This window comes from Electrophorus electricus, chromosome 5 (assembly GCF_013358815.1).
Source record: "Electrophorus electricus isolate fEleEle1 chromosome 5, fEleEle1.pri, whole genome shotgun sequence".
Lineage (NCBI taxonomy): Eukaryota > Metazoa > Chordata > Actinopteri > Gymnotiformes > Gymnotidae > Electrophorus > Electrophorus electricus.
Genome location: NC_049539.1, coordinates 11,503,696 through 11,527,791, shown reverse-complemented (window position 1 = coordinate 11,527,791; position 24,096 = coordinate 11,503,696). Strand labels below are relative to the sequence as shown.

The following is a 24,096-nucleotide window of genomic DNA, read 5'->3' as shown; positions in this document are numbered from 1 at the left end:
ACAAGTCTCAAGACAATTTTAGTACTTGGACGTAAATGCCATCTAGTCACGAAACTGAATCTGGAAAATCGTTTCTTAGCTAGGTTTCTGAGTAAACTACATATTCTCAATGGCACCGACCTAAGTGTTAGATTAAAATTCTGAGGTAACTTGAATGCGCATCAGACCAGCAAGTAGGCTAAGGAATTACGTCAGGATTTCAAACGGATGTTTTCACCAATTTTATGTTTGTAAACAAGCTTCTGCGCCCGCTTGGATTGTTCACCTTCGTCGACCCTATATCGGCTGTCAAGAACGCATGGATTATTCATTAACGATGCATTTTCTTGTGGCGTTAAAATTAACACGTTACGGTTAGAAGTACGAAATTGATTAATCGATGTGATTTTATTTTGTATATCTCTACGTTATAAATATTCTCCGAACAGGGTTAAGCGTGGGATAGATGTTTTTAAAATTTATTTTAACATGAACTGATTTGTCCTATGTATGATAAATATGGCCCTCGGGGTGAGAAATGTGAATAGGTCTGGGTTTTAAGTGTAAAACTCACACGGAAAAAGCTAAGACATAAAAGGAAGTCAAAAATCGTTTACAGCAAAGCTTGACACAAAAGCTAGTCGTCTCCGCCCTGCTGTTGCCTGTCTTCACAGACGTGTCTAATAGGACAAATACACCACTGGCCAAAGATGAGCTGCAATCACAGAAACTGGTCACTTCTGCATTCATAAAAGAATTTGAACCAGTAATCCTCTGCCATCACATACCTGCCACTGCTTAACTCCGGTCTAAAGCCTTGATGAGTTCTGCAAAACAGAATCACTTGAAAGCACACCATATGCGTATGGATACCTAAAAAAGAGGATGAATGTCTTACATTTTGGTCTTTTAAAACATGTTATGCTTTATTCAACTCCTGATAGTATTACTAATGTCCTGTATTAAATAGTCCATCAACAATGTTCTGAAGATATTTTCTTAGCGTACAATACAGTGTATACTACCACAAACACATTTAAACTAGTGTATTTGTATTTACTCCAAGTTGCAGATGCACTTTATTAATACTATTTCTAGAGTCTACCATATTCTGTTAAATTTCTCTATTATTATATCTTATTTGTTCTTGAATGTAATGAGCAGTGGCAAATGTAGCAACACTAATTATATATACATTACATGCAAAGACAAATAAAAGTTAATCAGATGGGCTTCCTGAAGTGGCCTCTAATGAAGGCCTATAAATTCACCAAATGCAGGGACATAGATTAATATCAGATGTCTTCACTTGATCCATTGCAGTCATTAGTCCCAAACTCCTGCAAACACATGAAGACAAAGGTTCACTTCTTTTTGTGATGACAGCCCAGAGGTGGTGATCCTTCACTGCGCCCCAGTTTCTCATGGAGAATTCCCACTATACACCACATGTTCCACTGATCTGCCCTAGGCAGCAATGGTGAGTTGTGAAACCTCCCCCGGAATACAGAAAGGGTGGGACCAGATTGAGGGAGGAAAGTGTTTCACATGTGTGGGGTGATGGAAAAGAATATAAATATTATAAACAAGAAACGTAAGTTTTACACTTAAGTTCAGAGATTTATAGTAAATAGACACATTCTTTTATTAGTCCTTTTTAAAAAATGGTCCTGTTAATCTTTGAGTTTATAAAAATTAGACACTGACACAGCCTTTTTTGTCCCATATAAACATTACAGTGTGTTCAGACCTATTTTAAGAACAGTTAAATTCCATTATAATGTAACATCAGCAGGAATGTGAGCGATGCAGATATCAGTGGGTCGTGGTTCTGTGTGGAGATATTGTCTGCTTACAGGATAGTGTCTAGCTCTCGGATCAGAGTCAATCTCGTAGCGGTAGTGATAACCCTCCAACACGTCTCTGCATGCAGCATGCATTTCTGTGATCCACTTCCTGATGCCGTGGCGGTTGAGATAAAGCACAAATAGGAAGATCATGCCCACCAAACCCAGTACCAGGCCCAGAAACACATATGATGTTTGCAGGGTGGTGACCACCTCCTCTGGGTTCATCTTACCATAGCAAGATGAAGTGTGTATGCTGATGGCTGTCACCACCCTTCCCTGTAGTGATGGAGGAGAAGCACACAGCAGCCTCTCCACATCCCCCACCTGCACCCTTGAGCTGTTCAGCCACCTTGCAAACTCCTGCACATCACAGGAGCAACTGTACGGGTTTTGACCAAGAAGCAGCGTCGCCCGGCCCAGTATCTCTATCTCTCTCAGGCCCTCAGAACTGAGAGTCCGAAACATATTGTACCGCAGGTCCAGCTCCTGCAGCTGTTCAAGGCCTGAGAAGGTGTTGGTGTAGATGGCCACCAGGGAATTGTTGGCAAGGATGAGTTGCCTCAAGCTGGGCAGAGGGGAGAAGGTTGCTGGGGGCAGCAGAACCAGGTGGTTCCCTGACAGGTCGAGGTGGAGCAGGTTCCTGAGTGCACCCCAGCGGAGGGCAGTGATGAGGTCGGTCACAGAAGTGGAGTTATACAGAGATCCACTGAGACTCAGTTCCTGGAGGGGGCTGCCAGGCACAGAGAACGCCTCCGGGTGGATCAGAGCCAGTTGGTTCTGACTCAGATTTAGAGTGCACAGTGTAAGCAGTAAAGAGAAAGCATGGGAACCCAATTCTTTAATTCTGGAAGAACATGATTATGATTAATAACAAAGACCATAGACAAACATGTGGATGAAAATAGATCATATTCATAAAAGATGTCTACTTAGCAAAACGAATACATTGCTATAAAAAGAGAAATGGTGGTTACTTACCCATTGTTACTCAGGACCAATTTGGTAACGTTTTCTACACCGTGAAACGAATTATAGGAAACACGATGAATTCTATTTCCAGTTATAAATAAGATCTTCGTGAATTTCGGAATATCCCCAGGTACTTCGCGGAGACCGGCGTAAACACATCTAACGGTCTGAGAAGCCTCCAAACATTCGCAGCCTGGTAAGCATTCCGCGTGACATGGGGACGCGTAAAGAAGAGCGCAAAATAAAAGTGGCAGCCTTGGCATTTTCTGAAACGTCACATTCGTCACAGATAATTTGATTCGATTTATTCCAGGTGTAATTTACCGTTTCCTTTTGTTTAGTTGAACAAACCGCTGAGTACTCTATGCTGCATTCCAAAATCGCGCTCTATCATTTGTGCTGCAGCTTCTTACATCGCTCGTCTTCAATGGGTAGTGGTATTTACTTGAGGGTATAGCTATTTCATAAAAAAAGCAGTTTTTGGACTAAAAACAGTAAAGTGTTTCACCACTAAATTACGAAGCACAGAAACACCAAATCCTAAATATATTGGGGCAGATGGGAGGGGCCGCCGAGTTTGCTCGGGATATCCATCCACAGGCGCGGAGGCGGGATGAGGGCATTCTTTAATGGATGTTCTGCACTAAGGACATCAAGGACATCACGACACTATAAGCGCGCGCACTCTCTGGTGAATACTCCCACTGACGACAAAATTAAGTTTTAAATTTAAATTCCTTTCTTAGCATGCTTTCATAAGACACGAACAATGCAATAAATTCAGTTCCAGTGTATTTAAGATTAAAACATACAGAACAAATACAGAACTCTGTAAAAACATAAAACATACAAAACACCTTATATAGGTCTGTAGTTTTATTTCTAGACTTTATTGCATATTTAGTATAACCAAGAAAAAAGTATAAAAGACAAGTTCAGAGATTATAATACTGTATGTTTCCAGCTAAGAGTTGAGCTGTCAGGTCACAAATCATAGCAATTAGTCTTCCTCAGAACTTTGACTCATTATTGTGTCAATAACCATTCATCTAAGAATTTCTAAGTGTGCATAATACTCATCCTTTCTGAATTAAATTGTCCGACAGCTATGAGAAAGTCCGTTACGAAAACAAATCTGTCCTCGCTGTCAGTCAATGTATGTTCATATGAAAAGCCACTTCCATGAGATGTGATGGAATAAAGAGGCATAATATAAGACTGAGGGCCAACAGTGTGATTCGCTTTTGCCTCTTTCTGCTGCAGTGCCAACAGCTCTGGTTGTCCTTTCAATTATAGGTCCTGTCCATGGTAATGTCAACTAGAGCTTGAGTGCAAGAGTGGCCGTAACAATGATTCCACAGATCATGAGGAAAGGCAGCCACGTCTTCAGGATTCCAACAGTGCTGAAAGAGAGGGGAAACATAATTAGAATCATGTTTCCTTTAAAACCACATTTCCTGTCTCTCCTTAGCACACCTTCAATCTGGGGAGGAGGGGTCTTTATTAAAGTTGCTTTAAACACACACAAATACACAACTCTATATTTAAGGCAATGCATTACAGAGATGATGCAGAACAGACTCTGAAATTAATTTTGAATTACTCTACATTCTATGCAGGAACTTGTCAGCAGCATGACTAATTATATGCGCTTTGGGCTGAGGTGTTTTCCTCGGTATTAAACTTACAATATTGGACAAAGTAGTAAGGCCTGTTTATTTAGCACTATTCCAAACAATTTTGGTTGAAGTAGGCTGAAGGTAGCCTTTTTTGAGACTTACATATCCTTTCCCTTCAGTGTTCCCTCCAATGCTGTACATCCATAACATGACTGCTAGGCAAGGAGAAATGCCTCCTTGTCCAAGTAGGAGAATGTCAGTGATCTGCCCTCATCCTTGACCCCCTGAGCCCACCACCAGCTTGGGTTAGCCAAGACTTGAGACTAGAACAGAGGCTGGGATCTCCATCTTCTGAGCATATTTTTCATTGCCAGAATATGATGACAGAATTTTGTCAGATATAACAAAAAGTGTTTTAACTTAAAATTGGTGACCCTACCTTCAAACTAGAGCTATACAAAGGACTTGTATTAAATCTCCGTCAACCCCATTTCCTGCAAGATTCCATTCTGCTCCTGCAAAATTCTATCACTCTCCTGACAAATACTGTGTGCTTATACTTCACGCATTCCATATACACTTGCACACCTTTCCATGTACACTTTTAGTTAGAAGATATTTGTTTAATCTGAAAAACAATGAAAATCGTTAAACTGCCTCAGCAATATATTGTGTTAAACATCCAACATAAACCAAGAAATAATAAATATTAAAAGGAAATAATAGCCCAACATCAAAGATTTGCACTAATCTTCTAGTGTCAGTGATCATTATCAAATATGTCTACACTGATTAATTTTCATGTCTTTTGAGTAATATTTTAGATCACTACATTGATTAATCATAAAAGTAACAACTTTCTAGCTGTTTCCCTTGCTTGTTGCTACATGATGTGATTGTATTTAGATAATATTTGTGGGATTTCTTCAGTCTTTTGTGTTCTGCTCCCACCTGCTCTGGCTTCTGACTGGTCCAACTTTAAACTTCAATAGTTTGAGTCCTTTTCCACTGTGGACAAATATGAATCTCCTGCACACAGCTAAACTGTGTAATAATACATGATGACATGAAACAGGATGTGAACAACATAATCCCTAACAATGCTGAAGTATGTTCTTAAATTAATGTACTTCTACAAATAACCCAAGCTTGATGATTCCATGTCATGTGCATTTGGACTGCTTCTGATTTTATAAACACCAAGCAGAACTCCAGAAAAGAAGAACCTGCAGCTCACCTGACATGTTTGCTGTGGATGAAGAACAATAAGCAGAGGTTCACCATGTTCCACGAGATGCTGTTGTCATAGCGCATCAAATTCAGTGCCGTGGCAACATGAGAGTGACAATTATCATAACAAAGGTTGTGCTTGGCCATGGAACAACAGGACAAGAGAAAGGAACAGAGTGAGTTAGATCATTGTAAAATTATTTCAGTCAGTTAAAATGCAAAAAAACTAATGCTAAAATGTCATTTTTAAATACCATTCTATGTTTGTATTCTTCAGAGGCATCATGCACTGCTGTGTCCCAGGCACTGAAGCCTCCACTATAGAGCTTGTCTTTATCAAGCTTCCAGTACCTTTGTACAATAATAAACAGGACGTTTAACTGCTTTATAAAATGTATGCATTACATGGGCACACTTAAGTAAGATTAACTTACTTTGTTGGTTTTCCAAATGCCATGTTATCTTCCTGTACAAAACATACATAAGAGCTCAACGCTTGTTACTGCATCCACCTCAATAAAAGATATCACATAGAATAAAAACATTATAATGCTTACTTACAGATACAAAATAAGACCCAGCAAAGTCTCGGATTACACCTGTGGAGGTGCATATTCCCATATGGCCAATGAATGGCAGGAACCACCTGTAATAAAATCAAACCAATATTAATAAAACTGCACGACATATCATGAGACATTGGCATTAGCAGTGAGCAGCTGTTAATGTAAGGAGTCTGTTTTATGAACAAGCGAGACTGATAAAGTTAAATATTATATGGTTCCAAATCCCTAACATTTTCAGTTTACACGCAGATGGGATATTTTGGGGCTTGTCTTAACTTGCAAGATGAAACTGTTATCTGTAATTGACTAAAGCAAAAATACGCACGCCAGGAAGCTAGCTAAACTGGCTAAGAAACAATTAGGTTACTACCTGGCAACATTTTACAGGAGAGAGCCTGACAATGGATAGCTAGGTTAGCTAATTAATTTTGATGTATTTGTGAACCAGCCAGCTGGTTAACTAGCCAACATAGGGCTAACCCATAGGTACTGAACATGAACGCTCAATTATCTACCGCTATCGGTTAGCTGGCTAGGTTAACAGACCGGCAAGCTACGCGTAGTCTTCGAAAAGCTTCAGTAAACACTGAAAGAAGACAAACGAACAGTGAAACCAGATTACTTACGTAAGGCCCGGAATTGGTGTCCAAACAATACAGTATGGGTAGCGACTCAATTCCTTATCAATTTTTTCGAAACCTACCTGTATAGTGTTCATCGTGTCTACCTCAACCAAAACAGCCATTACAATTTGTCAATACTGTGACGTCGACAAGGACGTGCCAAATATCATACCATAACAGATTTTTAGGGACCGTTTCCTCTGCTGGGCGAGGACCGGTAGACCTTTAAACGCCCTTATAAACTGATAGCAGTAACAGAATCGTAAAATCTAAAATGAATTGGGCAGAATAATTTTCGGAAGATGTATATGGGGCTAACGTTTCGGTACTTAGGCTTGCTGAGCTTCCGATTTTTCAGTACTGATCGAAATTGTCATATGGGTTACCATTCTTCCGTACCCTAGATGAGATGCGTAGTAGCGTATGTGGGCCAGCTGGTATGTGGCCGCGGTTTCTTTTCTGGTTTTGTCTTACGACAGTATATAAATCTCTCCAGACACGAAATTACTATTCAGCAAAACACAGACATTGAAAGATGATTCTCCGCGCTATTCCGACCAGCTGTGATATTCCTTGAGAGGTCTGCCTACGGTGGGGCAGTGTGTGCGGGTATTCTGTGCTCGGTTTGCCAGTTTACCCATCTACAAAAACTCCTAAAGGCCTCTTCTTTACACTTTTTTGAGAAAAAAAGGTGAGAGGTCAAGCAGTTTTAATCATTTGTTTATTCTTGCAGCAAACTTAGTTACTGAATTCTCCAAAGAAAAATAAACAATGAGAACCTCACCCAAATAAATACATATGGCAGCCTAGTGTTAGAGAATTCAGTCATTCAGTTTAATGCTCCCCACCAAACTGATAAGTTTGAAGCCTAGCTGTAGCGAAGCAAAGTATGAGCTAGGGTCAGGGTTGAGAAGGCAGTGAAAACTGCTGCTTAACTTCCTCTCTTTGAAAACCACTGTAGAAAGACATATGCTGATGCAGGCCCCCATATCAAACATCTACAAAAACAAGCATTCAGAGGGGGCCCAAAACCCATGAGGAAGCTTAAAAGTGCTTATACCAGTGCCCCCAAATGCCACAAGAACCATAAGGTCAGTTTGTCTCTGGCTTTGAGGCATGAGAAGGTACAGCAATGCTGATAAGTCATAATTAGCTATTTTCTCCCCCAAATTTTTTAGCATTTGGCCAGAATAGCAGCATGGCCTAATCTTGTGCATTGCTAAAGCAATGTAGATAGCTGGGTTCATTTCAGTTCTTTTACGTTTGTGTGTCTAGAGAGCTGTATGGCAGCTGGTGGGGATTTTTCTGATATGTCAGCATCCCCTTTTGTGTATTTATGTAGCTATTTCATCATGTCTATGTGAAAAAAAACAATAATCTGCATATACATCTTTGAACTCTGATAATGTATTGCAAAAATAAGAAACATACAAAACTCCTGATATTAACTTAGACAATCTGACAGGTGACATGAAACACTCATCACCAGAATCTCAAAAGCTCCCAGTTAACTTTCCACTTAACGAACATTTTAGAAACACAACACATCTTATTTTTTCTCTGGGATGGATTCAAAACCAAAATGCTGCAGTCTGGAGTTCAACAGGAGTTCTCTGAGTAGCACTCAAACCATTCTGCTGGCTCTTCCTCACTGCAGCTCTCGGCAGCAAAGCGCTTCTTGGCTTCGGAGCAGGAAGCAAACTGGAACATCAGTGTGCGATGCAGCTGAGGGCATACACAGGCAGGTGGCTGCCCACAGCAAGCCCTAAATCCGAAAGCAAACGAAGCGAGCGGCCCTGGAGGCAGCACTGCAGAGGTGCCGGCTTTGGGACCAAGCTGAGACCTGAGAGTAGGTCACATCAGGGACCGAGCAGAGTTCAACCCCCCACACCCCCAGCCACAACCCTGCCAAAGTGTTTCTGTCCAGGGTGAGGTTTAAGTGCTTTGACTTGACTGTAGCTTAATGAAGAGTGGATTTCATCACTGCCTGCAGCTGAAGGAGGATGCAGGAAGGTGGGGGTTGGGGTGGGGGTTGCTGCAGGCTCCTCCTCAGGGAGAGAACCCATCACCAGCCTGCTGTTCTCCATTCTTCTCCCAGGGGGGCGGCGTGCAGTGCAGAGCCATAATATTCACTCAGCGCTGTGCTCGATCAGAGGAGGCTACTGAAGAAACAAAATATCTATGGTGCGTTCCCCTCCTCACAAAAATACACACACACGCTCGCAAGCACGCACACACTGCTGGATGGCGTGAGGGGTGGGAGTGGAAGGTGGAGGGTGTCCTAGCTGGGGCGGCACTGCACCTGGCCCTCAGAGCTGTCCTCATCGTCGGAGGCGTCTGGACCACGGCTGTTCAGACCCGTAATGCGGTAGCCCATGTTCAACAGCATCACCTCCAGGGGGTCTGCATTCATGCGCCGCTGGTTGGCCTGGGCCGCCCCCTCCATATCCTCCACAACACGCCCATTCTCCTTCTCCGTCTGGGACACAAATGTACACAAAGCAAAACATCAAGCTCAGTCTGTACTGGGAGGATGGCTTCCTTTGCCTTAAAAGATACGCTGTGAGCATTTGTATTTACACTTAAATCATGATCTACATGATCTACAGCCCATTCTCACAGTTTAAGGAGTAATAGTTTAAGTTCAAGGGAGCCACAATGGTACAGGTATGAGAACTCTATATAACTTGCTTAAGCATGAGTTTCCTATGATCTCACTGTTGTGCAAACTATAATGTTCTGGTCACCTCTGGTCTGGGATTCCACAGCCGCACTACAGGGTCGATGCCACTTGTCGCCAGGAAACAGTAGCTGGGGTGAGGTTGTAGGCAGTTCACGATGGACTCATCTCCTTGTAGAATCCGCACCAGGTTGGTCGTCTCCTTCTCCCAGATGAAGAAAGAACCATCGTCTGAGCCACTGACGATGTACTGGCCTTTACTGCTTAGACAAAGCATAACACTACCTAAAATTCTAAAAACGTTTCTAATATCATAAAAAAAGGTAAGGGAAGAAAAAGACTTTAAAAGACTTGTTCTGAGTTATTCCAAAGGAATGTCCAACAGACAAATTAAAAGTCTTTCAGACCTTCCAAAGAAGTTAGCCTCTTTGATATCCGTGGTGGTGTTGCAGTGGCCACAGTAGCGATGCTTGTAGTCGAAGCTACGCTCTCTCAGAATGATCTCATCCTCAGGAATAGACTCCTTCCGGCTGAAATTATGGAAGCGGATCGAGCTGTTTCCTTTCTTGTCATCCGCTGGACAACAAAGCAACATACAGAAAACAAAAAAACGGGCAACCTCGAAGTTATTTTTTAATAGTCCAAAACCCTAATAACAAGAGGCCAAACACTTGTAAGAACAAAGTCTGCGAAAGTCTCACAGGAGTCTGTTTTAGAGAATAGGGCGGCTTTGATGTCCTTGTCGAGTGCATTGCAGGCGCTGCTGTGCGCCTGCTCAGGGAATTTGCCCTTGAAGTCGTCCAGGCACTCCAGAGCCTCGGCCACGTACTTCAGCTCAAAGAGGCAGCGTGCCAGGCGGAAGTGTGCCTTCAGGTGGCCCGGGTTCAATGCCAGTGCCTTCAGACAGTCCCGCAGAGCATCGTAATGGTCTCCATCCCTGCAGGACATCAAGAGGTCCAAGAACGGAGAGGAAAATCAGATTTGTAACACCAGGAAAGTAGGCGCTGGGTTTTCCTGGAGTGCGAAACTGATCAACAATGTCAAAATCAACAAAGTAAGGCAGTGCACCCTAAATCACCAATGCTTTAAATGCATTACCACATTCACAGGAGTACATTGAATATTATAGGATATGATGAATGGATAATTAAAAGCAGCACAGATTGCATGCTGGCTGGGCACTGCCACTGATTAAGCCATGATTAAGTGATGATCATATGATGGCACACGCACCACTTGCGCTTCATGTAGGCGGCAGCGCGGTTTCCGTACAGCATGGCGTTGTGGGTGGCTGCGTGGATGCCAAGGCTGTACAGCTGGATGGCCTGAGTCCACTGCTGCCGCGCAAACGCATCGTTAGCCTGCTGCTTGATCCGTTCCAGATGAGGAGGCAGCTCAGTCGAACTACTAACACACAGAGACAGACACAGAGTGTATGAGTGAACATAAAAGTTGTTCATTCACATGTCACCCATCATGCCTACTATGGTTATGGCATACCTCAAAGCTTTGCTGCTGGCTAGTTTGAGGCGACTGGCAGGAAGGTGAAGTCCATTAGACATGCCGTTGGTGGTTTTACCATTCTGCACCTCTGGAGCAAGCATGTTAAAGGAAATGCAAATTATGAAAAAAGGCCCACAATAGGACTCAAACATATTGCTGTTGAGGCTTGTTTTAAAGCAGGAGTGTCAACATCAAACCTGATGAAGAATGGCACTTCTTGGGCAACAAAAACGTGTATGGCCTTTGTTTAAACGTCAAATCAAACAAATACACCTGGAGAAGATAAAACAGAATGTCACTCTACAGTACACACAACACAAAATACACAGAAAGACAGATAAGAGGAAATGTCTTAAACAGGTCCCTCATTTACTGACCCCAATAAGATTAACATTATCATTTCTTTTCTATTCCAGTGCTTAATGTACTACTATTCATTGTTCGTTGACCAATGACAGGCCAGTTCATGAATCCATAGAGCAGGAACAGAACTAAATAGTAGACTGTCTGGATAAGGACCGAAGACATCTGCGGTAAGGTATTTTGTCCAACAGCAAATGGAGCAGAATTAATGTTGCCCACCTGCTCTCCACCCATGTTCACTAGCAGCTCCGTACCATCTGGGCTAAAGGTGACGTAGGTAGCCACCAGCACCCGCAACCGGTTATTGTAGTCTGGAAGCTTCACTGGTAGGTGACCTGCACAGGAAGAGATGAACTATGGTACTAGCCTGTGAATTCAATTGCATTTCATAACTAATTTTTTAAGTGACTGTCATGGAGGAAATGCATAACTTGAGAACAAAACATATTTTCTTTGCCAAGACGTGTTTCAGAACATGCACGTGTGGTAGCCCGGCATTTGGATGAGCTGCTCTTCTCTGTACGATCTACACCGATGTAAACAATTGCAAAATAGGGGTGCAGTATTTTATATTCAAGATCCACTGCTCAAGATGAAATCAAGACAGCCAGTCATCAGGACTGAAACAAGGCACATCATTCAGTTTTTCTGCCTTATTCTAGTATGCAATTCTGAGAAAATTAGATAAATGCGTCAATAGCTTGGTGATTGGTGCGTCACCTTATATTAGACAGCACTGTAAATGAGCCACAGCATATTACCTGCCACATAATACTGCCCTGCCCCATCTGGGATGGGCTTCTGTTTATCACAGAACGTGTGCACTCCCGCAGATGTGTTGTGACTCAGTGACTTCCTGGAAAATACACAGAGCTTGAGATCTGCCAAATTTTTGAAGGATATATTTTCGCACAAGGTAGTGCGGGGCGACTGCTGCACGAGAGGTCACCTGTGGTTGTGGATCATCCGGATGTCATAGAGCCGCACAAAGGGACCGTTGGCTCCCACTGCCAAATAGTTGTTGTCGCGTGGGTTCACCGCCAGACACTTGGCCTCGACCAACTGCCCGCAGTACTCGGTCAGATCGATGAGAACCTCGGAACGCTTGCTACTCTCCCTCAGGTCATACTGCCTGTGGAGGAAGCACAGGCTCTAAAATCCCCTCCAGCACCTCAGGTTTCTGCTTAGTCAGTGCTATGGAGCCAACGTAAATCATACAGGTCCACATAATCAGATAATCAAGTACTGGGGCACACCGTGGTTATGTATTAATATGAATGTTTTCATTGGCAGAGATGCCAGTTTTGCTGTTTCACTGGTCTTTGAGTAAATACTCATCAGGGTATTATGTGGGCACAGGAAAGAAAAGGCCTCAGTTGCTGTCCATCATGACTGTTTCTTCAATGGACTATTCCTTGCTTACCACCACCACATGATACACATTTACTGTTTTATCAAGTTTTAGTAGAAGGTGGTTTTGTTGCAAAGTTAAAACAAATGCGTAAATCAATCCTATCTTTTAAATTTAAAAATGTTGTTAACCAGTGTTGCAATCATCAGCCAAACCATGTAGATAGGCATAATCCGTTAATCTACTCTTCAGAGTCCTTTGACAAGCTTAATAGTGAGACCAAGTACACATTTACAGGGACTGAAATCAACACCACTGAAATCAACAACCACAGTTAGCTCCAGAAATTACACACTTTGCTAAGGTTGCCGCCAAGATTCCCAGCCATGCCACAGATATCTATAACAGTTAACAAGAGTATAACTGGTTGCGTGTGGGAGGGGTAACTTAATTCCTCCCTCAATGTCAATTCAGAATGATACCAGCTAATTTTGTGTTTCTCTTAGGTCAGCACTGGAAGATCTGTACACACCTCTAAGGTCTAAAAGATGCAGGGATTGCCTCCAATCCAAGATAGAAAATCATAGATGGTGGGAATCAACAGCAAAACAAGTTTACTGTTTAAAACAAAACAACAACATAATTTAAAAAAAAAACAACAACAACAACAAACCAGAGCTCTTAATCTGAGTGAGGTTTGTCTTCTCTATGAGCCATGAAAGCACGGAGACAGAAGCACGACACCTGCAGTCAGCAGTCACATGTACATATGTCTCTGCCAACGTGCATGCGAGTATGTGCACATGTGTTGGCTCATGCCTGGATGTGTGAGTGTGTGAGAGAGAGAGAGTGTGTCATCACAGCTCCCTGATGTGGAGCGCTGCCTAGTGCCAGCACAACAGCTGCAGCCGCTCAGACATAACATAGTGTTCAAGGGCAAACAGAGCTGCCCTCTGAAGATAAAGATGGATCTTTGAAAGATGGATGTGAATCTAAATTACAGAACAAACACCTAACAGAGCATGCTGAGGACAGTAGTAGCAGGATGACCCTGCATTCTCCATGAATTCTACAAGGAGAACAACTACATGAACTTAGTGTGTAAGGTTAATGCTAGATGAGTGGTGACATCTCTGTGATAGCACATGAAACCCTTGCTGCTGCTGCAAAGGGGGCAAGACAATGAGGCGTGGCCATTCCCATCAGTCTACCTGATGACCCCGTCCTCCGCAGCACTCCAAAAGGTGTTGGGCCACATGGGGGCAGTGGCAATGCGTTTGACCCGGTTGGTGTGGTCAGAGAACATGTGGATTGTCTCCTTGGCAGTCAGGTCATGGACATGCACTTTAGTGTCTGCAGCTCCGGTAACCAGTATCCGGTCTCCAGAGTGGGGCAGGAACTGTATAATGAAATGCAACAGAAAGATACTAGAGATTCCAGAGTTACAGGAATACAAATGATAACTACTCTTCTGGGAACAACTCAGAAGGTGTATGGAAGTGCCTTATGCAAACACATCCAAGTCTGGATTATGAACAATAAAGAAATTAACCCAAAATTATGTAAATCTGGAATATTTTTAATCTAAAAAGGTGATACCGCTCCAGCAATGTTCTTTGATTTCTGAGCACATTTTACACACCCAAGTTTAAAAAGGTGATTATAAGGCATAAACAAACAATGTTTGTGCACAGTGGCTAAAACTGGTTCTGCCTGACAGACAACATCCATTTCACAGTAGCACAGGTTTTCTATAGACAATGCCATCACAGACACAGTGCTCATTGATTTTCTTGTTGTAATCTGGACGTTACCTCACTATTGGATTACGGTTTGATATACTGCTCTTACCTGTTTGGCAACTGATGATCAACCCCTACACAATAAGACGCCTCATGGCGGAGCAGTGTGTTACAGATTTGGCTGTACCTTCACTGAGAAGATGTTAGCTGCATGTCCCGTGTGCATAGTTATGAGCTTCTTGTGTCTAAGGGGGTCCCACACAATGGCATGCTGGTCATCAGACCCAGAGGCCAGCAGGCTGGAATGAGCAGGAGTTAACGAAGAAAGACCCTCAAAAACAGTACATTTGGGTAAGGCAGGGGCTCAGTGTTTAACCAGAAAAATCAAATGCAGCAAGCATGCACTAGGGTAACAAAGTACACAGAATAGAAGTTTTCATTATTAAGGTTAGTGCTGCCACAAATAAGATATGTCTGTATTAGGATTCTGCTATGTTCCTAAACTTAACCCTAAACCAACAATTATGCTTTGCTTCTGCATTTCATTACTTACTCTCCTCTCTCGTTCCATTCCAGACAGTTAACACACCCAGAGTGGCCCTGACAAGATAAAAAGAGAAGCAATGTACAACACAATACATGGTAAAATAGCTTTTAACATTTGCCTAAAATACATAGCAAATCAAATCTTAAACTTAATTATTATTCATTACTACTGATGAATTAAATTAACTATAAATTACAAATAGAAAACTACAGTAATGGTGAAGAAATAGAGGAGGTCTTCTGACACTCTTATACAAACGCATATCCATACCCACATGCATATTGGCCTGGGACAAAAGAAAGAGGGTTCCTTACCTGGAGCTCAGCCTCTAGGCCGAGTCGTTTTATAAAGGGGTCAGTCACATGGAACTGTCTCTGGAAGGCCAGAGCTTTGTTTTCCTGCAGACAAACACCACAAACATCTACATTCAAATCATTCCTAAAGGCACCCCTGCTTGAAGTACATTACACTATCCACTGGGGAGTCCCATAGAAAATCCTGTGTCTCTCTGTCTGTCTGTCTCTGTGTGTGTGTGTGTGTGTGTGTGTCTCTGTGTGTGTGTGTGTGTGTGTGTGTGTGTGTGTGTGTGTGTATTCAAGGTTTGACATATTAATCAGGATATTGTGCCTCACCCGGATTTGCCTATGCAAAATATCCCCAGTAATATTCCTTAGAGACATGGCTTTAGAGTAAATCATTGAACATGGTCTCAAGGTGGATAATGCAGGGGTCAGAAGTCATCTGCCATCGGAATATTCCAAACCGTCACTGGAATAAACCATGATAACATAAAAAACACTTCGGTGAGCACAGAAACGTCTGCTGAAATGATATGAAATGAATTGAGTGCGTTCCGTTGCCTTACGAATCGCTATTACGTTAATGTAAAGCATTAAGCAGGTAACTAGACAGTTCGGTAGATAGTTTACATTTATATGGTAGACACTGATAAAGTGAGCTAAAATTTAAAAATAAAATCTAGTATTACCAAGACCTCACAAAGTTTTGTTCCCACTAGCCTAGCCTAGCCACAGTGTTAGCTAGCTAGCTAAAATAGCGTGTTCCAGTTTTTTTTGCTTGCTAGCTACCCAACTAGCTAACAAGTTCAACCAATCTTGACAGTCCGTTCATGACATGGACAGGCCACTGTTTTAACTGCATATCACATGAGAATTATAAGTGGCTTAAAATTAGCTAGCGAGTTATCTAGGTAGTAAAGACAATGTCATGAACTCAACGCTATACTGCGTAGAGCGAGATAGGTTAGCTAGATTATCTTGCTGGTGTTATCTAATATACACATCCTAGCTAGTTAGCTAGCTAATGTCAACTGCGTTATGTGGATAACCTAGTTCATATAGATGTGTCATTAATTCAAGCATTTGCTCAATAGTTCACTGCATTTTCTAATTACAAATTGTCAACTTATTTTAGTAAGTTACTGTCGTTATCTAGTTCATGTCGCTACGTTAGCTTAGCTAGCTGAGCAGTGATACTGCTAGTATCGACTTACCTGTAATATCGGCTCTGAAGTGCGTAGCTAGCTAGCTAGCTAAATTAGCTAGGGATAGTTAGCTAACTGTGAAACGACGTGGTAGGTTGTGCACGATATAAGTTATTAAATAATTTAGTTTTTTTAATGGCCGCTGCACAATGCACTCACATATCCTATTGTTGGTGATCAATCGATCAGAGTATTTTGAATCCACTTGCACATATTTAGGCTAACAACTGCTCTTCTGGTTTTCCTCTGACAGATAGGGTTGCCAGATACACTGAGCGCTATGACTCTTTAAAAACTACTGCGAGAAAAAAACAGTTATACACTATTTCTTTTCAGATATTTCTTTTCAATATGTCTAAATTCTGTTTACATTTTTGTATATTTTCTTAAAATGTAATTTATACCTGTAATCGAAACGTTTAGAAATAGCTTGTTTTTTTAATCTTATCTAAGATATTTGGCCAAAGCCCTCGGTAGATTAGATATAAGTCAAAAATACCTAGTGAGAGTGATAAAGTGAAATCTTGATGTTTACAGAACTTGAAGCATTAGCAGCTGAATACCACAAGTTTACCACAAGTAAACCAAGAACCTAGTCTTTAACTGTAAATGTATACGAAAATATAGAAGAATCTGGCAACATTCATCATTAAAACATTCTTCCGGCCTTGGAATTACAGAATAAGTGTCACCTCTTTTAAATTTAAGATTGCCCAACAAATGAGACTAAACTAAAATAAAATAAAATAAAAAATTATATGGGTTTTAAGGTAGAGGCATTATATATATATATATTAGTTTTATGTAACTCATGGTGAAGCTCTGAATCTTTACCAAACTTCATTCAAAATGAATTGCACAGACATGCACAGTATTGATCTTCAGGTTAATATTTTTTATCACCTATAACCAGTTACAAAGCAAGGTATATGTAAATTAAAAGTTTAAAAATCATTAATGTATAAATCATTGAGGATCAAACTAATCTTAAAAGTTCTGAGACTGGCAACAGTCAGTGCTACAGAGAGCAAGCCACGTAGCTTCATCGCTCATGATCAGTCCTTCTTAATCTGAGCCACTTCATGCAAGTAAGCAATGAACAGCTTGGTTCCCTCAATGTAGTTGTACCTGTGAAAGAGTCAACACATAAAACCATAAAAACTCACGATTCACAGACAATGCAAAGCAATTTGACAGGTCAACTATTCCAAAGGTCTGTTTACCTGCTCATCTTCTCATTCTGGGAGTGAAGGCCATCGTCAAAGCCTCCAATGGGCAGCATGATAATGCTCTTATCCATCACATCCTGGAAGGTCCTGGCAATTGGAATTGTACCTCCTTCGCGGATCAGGTCAGGCTCTGTGTTAAACACTGCATTAAAACAGAAGTTAGCATTCCTGATCCAATGTCATTGCAACTCATTTTATCACATAATAATTGCCAATATGCTCCAGGCAAATTTAATACAGAAATGTAAGTGTTAGTTGAACTTTAATATTAACAGATGAAGTTTTTATTTAAGAGATCTGAAAGATCATGTGTGTGAATGTTTATTTTTATGAAGATAACCTCTTTGGACTGCTGCCTTTCCAGCCTGATACAAAGGGTGTTTGGGGTCAGCTAACCATGGCTTAGCCCCAATAATCATTGTCACCTTTAGTTTATTGGGGCTTTTACGCTTTGCAAACTCAGATTGTAGGTGGTCTGTCACCTGCAACAGAGGGGCTCGAGTTCACTTATACTGACACCTAAGGATTAGAATGGCATTCAGTATCAGTTTTGCTTGAGGAATGACTCTCCTCATACACACCTGTTTCTCGACCACTGCAGGGTCCATGTCTGGTACCTGGCGGATTGAGAACTTAGCAGTGACCTTGGCTGGGATGACCGTTTTCGTGCCTGGGGCAGAGAAGGCACCCACTATTCCATGGATAGACACAGTGGGGTAACGCCACCGATGAGCAAGAAGCTCAACCTTCATGGGGACAATAGATGGAAAGTGTCAGCCTTCATCTTCACAGTAATGCCACACATAAACAATTACCATTCCAGCAAGTTTATTTGGTTATTCTGCTTTCACTGCATTTATAGAGATATAAGCAATGGTGATACATGCTAGTTTAATGCACCTGTAGGTTTTTGTTCTTACTTTGTTTTCATACATGAGCTGATCAACACCAATCTTGGCCTTGTAGCTGTCCATGTCAAAGTCAATTTTTTGATACAACTTCCATTCGTCATCGGAGAAGGGGGCCACTGCATCTCTGATGCCGGGGATCAGGATGCTTCCATTGGAACTGATCATTGTGTCTGTGAGTAAGAGTTCACTAACCTACATTAGATCCATGACACTCTTAAATTTTTAAAATCACACCTTAATAGTGAGAGAAATTTAAAATGCACCTAAAATTCCAATCAGATCTGTCATAGGCTCCTTCACTGTGCCTCCGTGTACCCCAGAATGTAAATCCTGCTTGGGTCCTTCCACCTGGAAACCCAACACAGACCTTTTACAAACAGGTGGTCTTGGTAAAAAAAAACAAAACAATGTTACATGGGTCTGATCCAACACTGCACAGAATACAGAGCAAGACTTACCAACAGTACAAAGGGATGTAGAAATATGTTATAAAAAACCTTTTTTTCAATTGAATAGTTTGTAAAAATAGTGGGTTTCACTTGTGCACCTCAGCAAAGAAGTAGCAGTTGCCTCTGGTTCCGTAGGTGAGAGCAGGCCTTGTGCTCAGCCAGCCACAGTCAGAAATGATGATGTAATCAACGTTGGAGAAGAATGTGTCTCTCTGGGCCTCGATCATGGCAGCCAGACCATTCGAGCCAGTCTCCTCCATCCCCTCGATAATGAACTTCACGTTCACGGGCAAGTCCTAAGGACAGCAGGAGAGACAACAGCCTTAGTCAGCGGGACCAGACATGCACAGCTTCCTTTGATAGGTCAGTCTTTGAATCCAACCTGAAACTTAGTCAGACTTATGGCAAACCTGCCTGTAAATGTGGAGTTATTGGCTTGCCTGCATTATGCTCAATGATGTACTATTGGTTGTCGCACAGATGCACTGTAAGTCCTGATTATATCCTTGTAAGGTGTACTGTATATACTTTCATAATAATGTATGGTATGTCCTAAGTTCCTACTATTTCAAGAGCTTGGTAAGCCTCCACTGCATGGATCCACGCCAGTACCGGAGCTTTGTTATCTGACGTCCCTCTGCCATACAAGTTTCCTGTGAAGAAAAATATATAAAATAAACAAAATACAGGTCTGGTGCTGTACTAGATCATAAAGCTCAGAATGAACTAATAATCTCAAGCGGGTCCATTTGATTAGGGAAAATTCTAAACCGAAAATAGAGGTTGTGCATGGTTCTGAATGAAACAGTTGTCTTCATTTGCAATGAGACACAGTAACTTGGGAAACTTATGAGCATGACACATCATTCAGGACAACCCATAACAGTGGACAATGACATGACCATAAATGTCAGTTAAGTTGTAGGGTTCTGTGGACCATCCATCCTCTTTTCGGGCTGGCTGGACGTCTGCATGGCCATACACACACACCGTGGCTTTCCTCGCATTAGAACCGAACTCTGCCGTTACCACTTTGGGCAAAGCTATCGTGCCTCCCTCTGGCAGCTGAGTGAGTGAAGACAAAATTAAAGGCAACAGAGAGCAGAGCAAGTTGAAAATTTGATTCAAACTGTTTGTTTTTATTCAAGATAGCAAGAACACACACACAGCGTCTGATAATCAATATAAGTAAAGGAGGTCATCAAGTATTGGAGGTGTTTAGTGTGATGGGGTTGGTCCCACCTTCTGCATGCCAATATCCACCATTTCCACCTTGCCCCCGAGGACACGCAGTTTCTCTGCTACCAGCTCCATCATGCGCTGAACCTCTGACCTCTTAGTGATGTCGCTTGAGTCACTCTCCACGGCAACCCACTCTCGCAGCGCCTTAAATGTCAAAAGCAAACTTAATTACAGACATAATGTCCAACTTTGTGGCAACAAAGAAGGCAACGATAAAAACAAATGAATTAATAAATAGAATGCTGGAATAATTGACATGCGAATCAATTAAAAAATATATATATATAATTGTTTCAAACACCATTTGGAATATGAAATGAAAGCTCTGATAGTACCTGTACATACTCTTCTTTATGTGTGTCCACATATTTTTTCAACTCATCAAATTCGAATGAATGAACTCCAGCCCCTAAAAGGAGTAACACTACGGCAACGTTGTTTATCTGCAGACACAAAAATGTCAGATAATTAAATGAAGAAAAATAAAATTTTCTTCCTTCAGTTGATCAAAACTGCTTTATGACTTACCATATTCAGCAGCCTTGGTTTGGTACAGCAGTGGGGTAGGACTCCTAGAGTTTCCCAGGGTGTCTTTATAGCATCACGCCTCCTTGAGGCAATTTCACAAAAGCCTCAGCTTATGGGGCCAACCAGTTTAGCTGACAAATCCAAAAAGTTACATGCTGTGTTTGGACATAGGGGCCATAGATCGGGGTTAGCCACATTCCAGACTTTAAACGCACACACACTCTCAGAGGCTTTCATAAAATCTATGGAAAAATAGCAGTCACAGTGTGTCCAGTGAAAGGCTGAATTTTTTTCCATTTCAAAAATTAAGTGGGGGGGGGGGGGGGGGGTTCAAGATCAATGGAAAAATAGCAGCAACAGTGTGCCAGTTTTTCTATTTCAAAAATTAGCTATTTTGGGTGGGGGGCCCAGTGAAAGGTTCAACATTTTTCCATTTAATAAATTAACTATTTTGTGTGGGGGTTCAAGATCAATAGAAAAATAGCAGCAACAGTGTGCCCAGTGAAAGGTTAAAACATTTTGGGTGGGGTGAGAGGGTTCAAGTCCAAATTCCCTGCCCAGCTCTGCCAGTTTTGCCAGGACTTAACCTTTTACTCTTGCCTCAGCAGGAAACCCTATTATAGCTTGAACTACAGCTCAAACTAAAAACAAAGTTAATGTTAGTATTAACACATGCTCAACATAGTTGGGTAGTAACAGAATACCTATTACATCATTACACAATAAGGATACAAAAAGGTATTCTGTTCCTGTTACAGAAAAATATAGTACTTAGATTTAAATATTGTGATTACTAGCAGGATTACATCGGAATTTAACAAGAATCACTCAGTAATCAATTACTCTGTTTTTTCTTCTCTTCTTTCTTCTAATGAATGATTCCCATGTCTTATTGCACTACATCATCTGTGTTTAGGGTTTTTACCATGGGTGCATTTTAGGGCTTTTACTTCATTCCCTTGCAGTTTGTGACTGGAATCAGATGTACATTTTTGAGATCATTCAGATGTTACCTATACCTTTTGTAGTGAAGATAGACTACAAATTATTCCCCTGATTAAACTTTGACCTGTCATAAGGGGGCTCTCTCCAATCCCCAGGCCTTGGACAAGACGCTGGACCCGCTAGTGCTTTGAGGTTGAGCAACAAAGCCATAAACAGCTATCTATCACTATTTATTTTGCATTATTCACCCAGATTACTTGTTGCTTACCTCATGCATATTGTAAACAAATTTTTACTTACTCCTTGTTGTGTTTACCAGAATGGTCTGGCAACCGACCATAAAAACCTCGAGTACCTCCAGACAGCTAAAAGGTTAATCTCCAAGCAGGCTTGATGGTCTCTCTTTTTCTCCTGGTTTGTTTTCCAGATCACCTTTAGACTGAGGAGAGGAACATGAGTCTTTAATGCCCCCCCCCAAAAAAAAAAAAAAAAGACATACAATAATGACTGAGTACAATTGAGGGTTAAGGGCCTTGCTCAGGGGCCCAACAATGGCAACTTGGTGGTGCTTGAACTGGCAACCTTCTGATTATTAGTCAAGTACCTTAACCACTGAGCTACCACTGCCCTGTGTGAGTTGTAAGAACTGGCATTTCCTAGTTTCCCCTTACACTGTGTCACAAAGTCTGGCTCTTGTTCCCCTGATGTTGCTTTTAGACTCCAAGTATGCTTGCATCATGAATATAATTTGATTAATAAGTTTGCTATGTTGGTTTTGTTTGGTCGATAAGTAGATTACCCAGTTGGTCAATCCCAGAGGCTGGTTAAAACAGTTTCCTTTCTCTTTTGTTTTTTTTTTAAAAAAAAAATCCTAATTAGCTACCCCTTCCACCACAAATTATTTGCGTTAAATTTCATTTGGTTAACTGTTAGAATGGTTATTCTAGTCAACTTAATACTTCTACTAACAGAATTTTAGTCAATGATTGTTGTGCATGTTTTTCCTACCTATGCTTACTCAGTAAACATCACTTGGTTATTATGTCTAATGTTTAGGAGGCAAGATATAATTACGTATTGAATTGGTGACATTCATCGAATTGGTGAGTTCAGACTGAACTATTAATCTTTTGTTTTTGCTCTCAATCAGTTCATCTACATCTCAACTACAGGACTTCATGAATTCATCTAAGTATCTTCTCATATTAGCTCAGTCTTTAATCTCATATATCCACAAATCAAGCATCTGAAATATGTCTCTCAATGCCTGTCCACATATCCTACAGACCTCCTCGACGCCATCATCATAGACGTCGCAATCTCAGCAACCTCACTTTCGCACAATGTTCACCACCATCACAGATCATGGTGGCAGGAGGGATCTGGAATTACCAATCTGCTGTCCAGAAGGCTGACTTCCTCTCAGCACTAGCATCCCTCCACTCCCTACACTTCCTGGCTCTAACAGAAACATGGATCACCCCTGAGAACCCGGTGACTCCGGCTGCCCTGTCCTCTGCCTTTTCATTTACCCATTCTCTGAGGCATCTTGCCAGGGGTGGTGGCACAGGTTTACTATTGTCTCAAGAGTGACATTTCACTCCACTTTCCTTCTCTACTCTTTCCATCTCCTCTTTTGAATTTCATGCCATTACAGTGTCTTTCCCCACCAAACTTCATATCATTGTCATCTACCGCCCTCCTGGTTCCCTAGATAATTTCATTGATAAGCTTGACACCCTTCTGAGTCAATTCCCCATTGAAGGAAATCCACTCATTCTCCTTGGAGACTTCAAGCTTCCATCGGACAAGCTGCATTCCTCCTGCATCCTTCCGCTGTTGACAGCATTCAACCTCACCTTCAACCACTCTCCTCCGAATCACAAAGCGGGCAATGTTCTAGACCTGCTCTTCACCTGCACTACTACAACATTGGACATCATAGTCACCCCCCTCCACCTCTCGGACCATCACTTTTTATCCTTCTCTCTCTCCCTTCCTTCTCTTTCCATCCAGTCCTGCCCAACGTGTTCCTCCTCTTCTCCGTCACAATCTTCAATCCATAACTCCCTCTTCCCTTACTTCTACTATTTTATCCACCCTTCCTCACCCTCTTTGGATACAGTTACTAATTCTTTCATTTACACTCTCCTCATCAATGAGTCTTCTGTGCCCTCTCTGCTCTAGACCTGCTAAGTCCTCGCCACCTGCCCCCTGGCTAACAGACACACTTCACTGCCACAAGAGAGAACTAAGGACTGCAGAG

At 41.7% G+C, this 24,096-nt stretch overlaps 4 protein-coding genes across 16 annotated transcripts; all 4 read right to left on the bottom strand.

The window, feature by feature from the left end:
• Positions 1–824: 824 nt before the first annotated feature.
• tpbgl (trophoblast glycoprotein-like) lies at positions 825–3,265 on the bottom strand. Of its 3 annotated transcripts, XM_027005288.2 has the most exons (4): positions 2,808–3,265; positions 2,060–2,673; positions 1,836–1,935; positions 825–1,319 (listed from the first exon to the last, which is right to left on the bottom strand). In XM_027005288.2, the coding sequence occupies exons 1-4, from the start codon at positions 3,059–3,061 to the stop codon at positions 1,247–1,249; spliced, it is 1,041 nt and encodes a 346-aa protein (XP_026861089.2). In that variant the 5' UTR covers positions 3,062–3,265; the 3' UTR covers positions 825–1,246. The 3 variants fall into 3 exon arrangements, with proteins under 3 accessions (XP_026861089.2, XP_026861088.2, XP_026861087.2); XM_027005287.2 differs by having other exon boundaries at positions 1,836–2,673; XM_027005286.2 differs by having other exon boundaries at positions 1,246–2,673.
• Positions 3,266–3,573: 308 nt separating this feature from the next.
• On the bottom strand, positions 3,574–7,461 carry tmem222a (transmembrane protein 222a). Of its 8 annotated transcripts, none has more exons than XM_027005298.2 (7): positions 7,236–7,461; positions 6,209–6,293; positions 6,082–6,113; positions 5,902–5,998; positions 5,655–5,785; positions 5,369–5,461; positions 3,574–4,201 (listed from the first exon to the last, which is right to left on the bottom strand). In XM_027005298.2, the coding sequence occupies exons 2-7, from the start codon at positions 6,266–6,268 to the stop codon at positions 4,117–4,119; spliced, it is 498 nt and encodes a 165-aa protein (XP_026861099.1). In that variant the 5' UTR covers positions 6,269–6,293; positions 7,236–7,461; the 3' UTR covers positions 3,574–4,116. The 8 variants fall into 8 exon arrangements, with proteins under 8 accessions (XP_026861099.1, XP_026861096.1, XP_026861101.1 ...); XM_027005295.2 differs by lacking the exon at positions 7,236–7,461 and adding an exon at positions 6,840–7,221; XM_027005300.2 differs by lacking the exon at positions 7,236–7,461 and adding an exon at positions 6,917–6,969.
• Positions 7,462–7,540: 79 nt separating this feature from the next.
• Positions 7,541–16,792, bottom strand: wdtc1 (WD and tetratricopeptide repeats 1). 4 transcript variants are annotated; one of them, XM_027005293.2, is made up of 17 exons: positions 16,536–16,792; positions 15,655–15,790; positions 15,337–15,420; positions 15,029–15,075; positions 14,663–14,774; positions 13,945–14,132; positions 12,332–12,514; positions 12,144–12,238; positions 11,602–11,717; positions 11,217–11,292; positions 11,017–11,107; positions 10,750–10,923; positions 10,218–10,453; positions 9,924–10,092; positions 9,584–9,776; positions 9,139–9,315; positions 7,541–8,998 (listed from the first exon to the last, which is right to left on the bottom strand). In XM_027005293.2, exons 2-17 carry the CDS (start codon positions 15,718–15,720, stop codon positions 8,996–8,998), a joined length of 2,010 nt encoding a protein of 669 aa, XP_026861094.2. In that variant the 5' UTR covers positions 15,721–15,790; positions 16,536–16,792; the 3' UTR covers positions 7,541–8,995. The 4 variants fall into 4 exon arrangements, with proteins under 4 accessions (XP_026861094.2, XP_026861091.2, XP_026861092.2 ...); XM_027005290.2 differs by having other exon boundaries at positions 7,541–8,995; XM_027005291.2 differs by having other exon boundaries at positions 7,541–9,315.
• Positions 16,793–17,398: 606 nt separating this feature from the next.
• zgc:114181 (uncharacterized protein LOC619255 homolog) lies at positions 17,399–20,968 on the bottom strand. Its single transcript, XM_027005365.2, has 12 exons — positions 20,886–20,968; positions 20,693–20,800; positions 20,358–20,501; positions 20,018–20,180; positions 19,680–19,768; positions 19,214–19,411; positions 18,930–19,014; positions 18,676–18,836; positions 18,337–18,501; positions 18,096–18,237; positions 17,750–17,897; positions 17,399–17,654 (listed from the first exon to the last, which is right to left on the bottom strand). Exons 1-12 carry the CDS (start codon positions 20,886–20,888, stop codon positions 17,582–17,584), a joined length of 1,479 nt encoding a protein of 492 aa, XP_026861166.1. The 5' UTR covers positions 20,889–20,968; the 3' UTR covers positions 17,399–17,581.
• Between the last annotated feature and the right edge of the window lie 3,128 nt (positions 20,969–24,096).

What these genes read in the sequence shown, in the direction of transcription:
- tpbgl (XM_027005286.2), bottom strand. Translation starts at nt 3,061, where the DNA reads ATGCCAAGGCTGCCACTTTTATTTTGCGCTCTTCTTTACGCGTCCCCA. An exon ending in TTGGTCCTGAGTAACAATGG is followed by an intron (nt 2,674 to 2,807) that starts GTAAGTAACCAC and finishes ATGTTCTTCCAG; the next exon opens with AATTAAAGAATTGGGTTCCC.
- tmem222a (XM_027005295.2), bottom strand. Translation starts at nt 6,958, where the DNA reads ATGGCTGTTTTGGTTGAGGTAGACACGATGAACACTATACAGGTAGGT. An exon ending in CTGGGTCTTATTTTGTATCT is followed by an intron (nt 6,114 to 6,208) that starts GTAAGTAAGCAT and finishes TGTTTTGTACAG; the next exon opens with GAAGATAACATGGCATTTGG. An exon ending in GCATTTGGAAAACCAACAAA is followed by an intron (nt 5,999 to 6,081) that starts GTAAGTTAATCT and finishes TATTGTACAAAG; the next exon opens with GTACTGGAAGCTTGATAAAG.
- wdtc1 (XM_027005290.2), bottom strand. Translation starts at nt 15,720, where the DNA reads ATGATTTACTCTAAAGCCATGTCTCTAAGGAATATTACTGGGGATATT. An exon ending in GAAGTGCCATTCTTCATCAG is followed by an intron (nt 11,108 to 11,216) that starts GTTTGATGTTGA and finishes TGCTTGCTCCAG; the next exon opens with AGGTGCAGAATGGTAAAACC. An exon ending in ATTCTCTAAAACAGACTCCT is followed by an intron (nt 10,093 to 10,217) that starts GTGAGACTTTCG and finishes TTTGTTGTCCAG; the next exon opens with CGGATGACAAGAAAGGAAAC.
- zgc:114181 (XM_027005365.2), bottom strand. An exon ending in AGCTCATGTATGAAAACAAA is followed by an intron (nt 18,502 to 18,675) that starts GTAAGAACAAAA and finishes GTCCCCATGAAG; the next exon opens with GTTGAGCTTCTTGCTCATCG. An exon ending in CAGAATGAGAAGATGAGCAG is followed by an intron (nt 17,655 to 17,749) that starts GTAAACAGACCT and finishes ACTCTTTCACAG; the next exon opens with GTACAACTACATTGAGGGAA.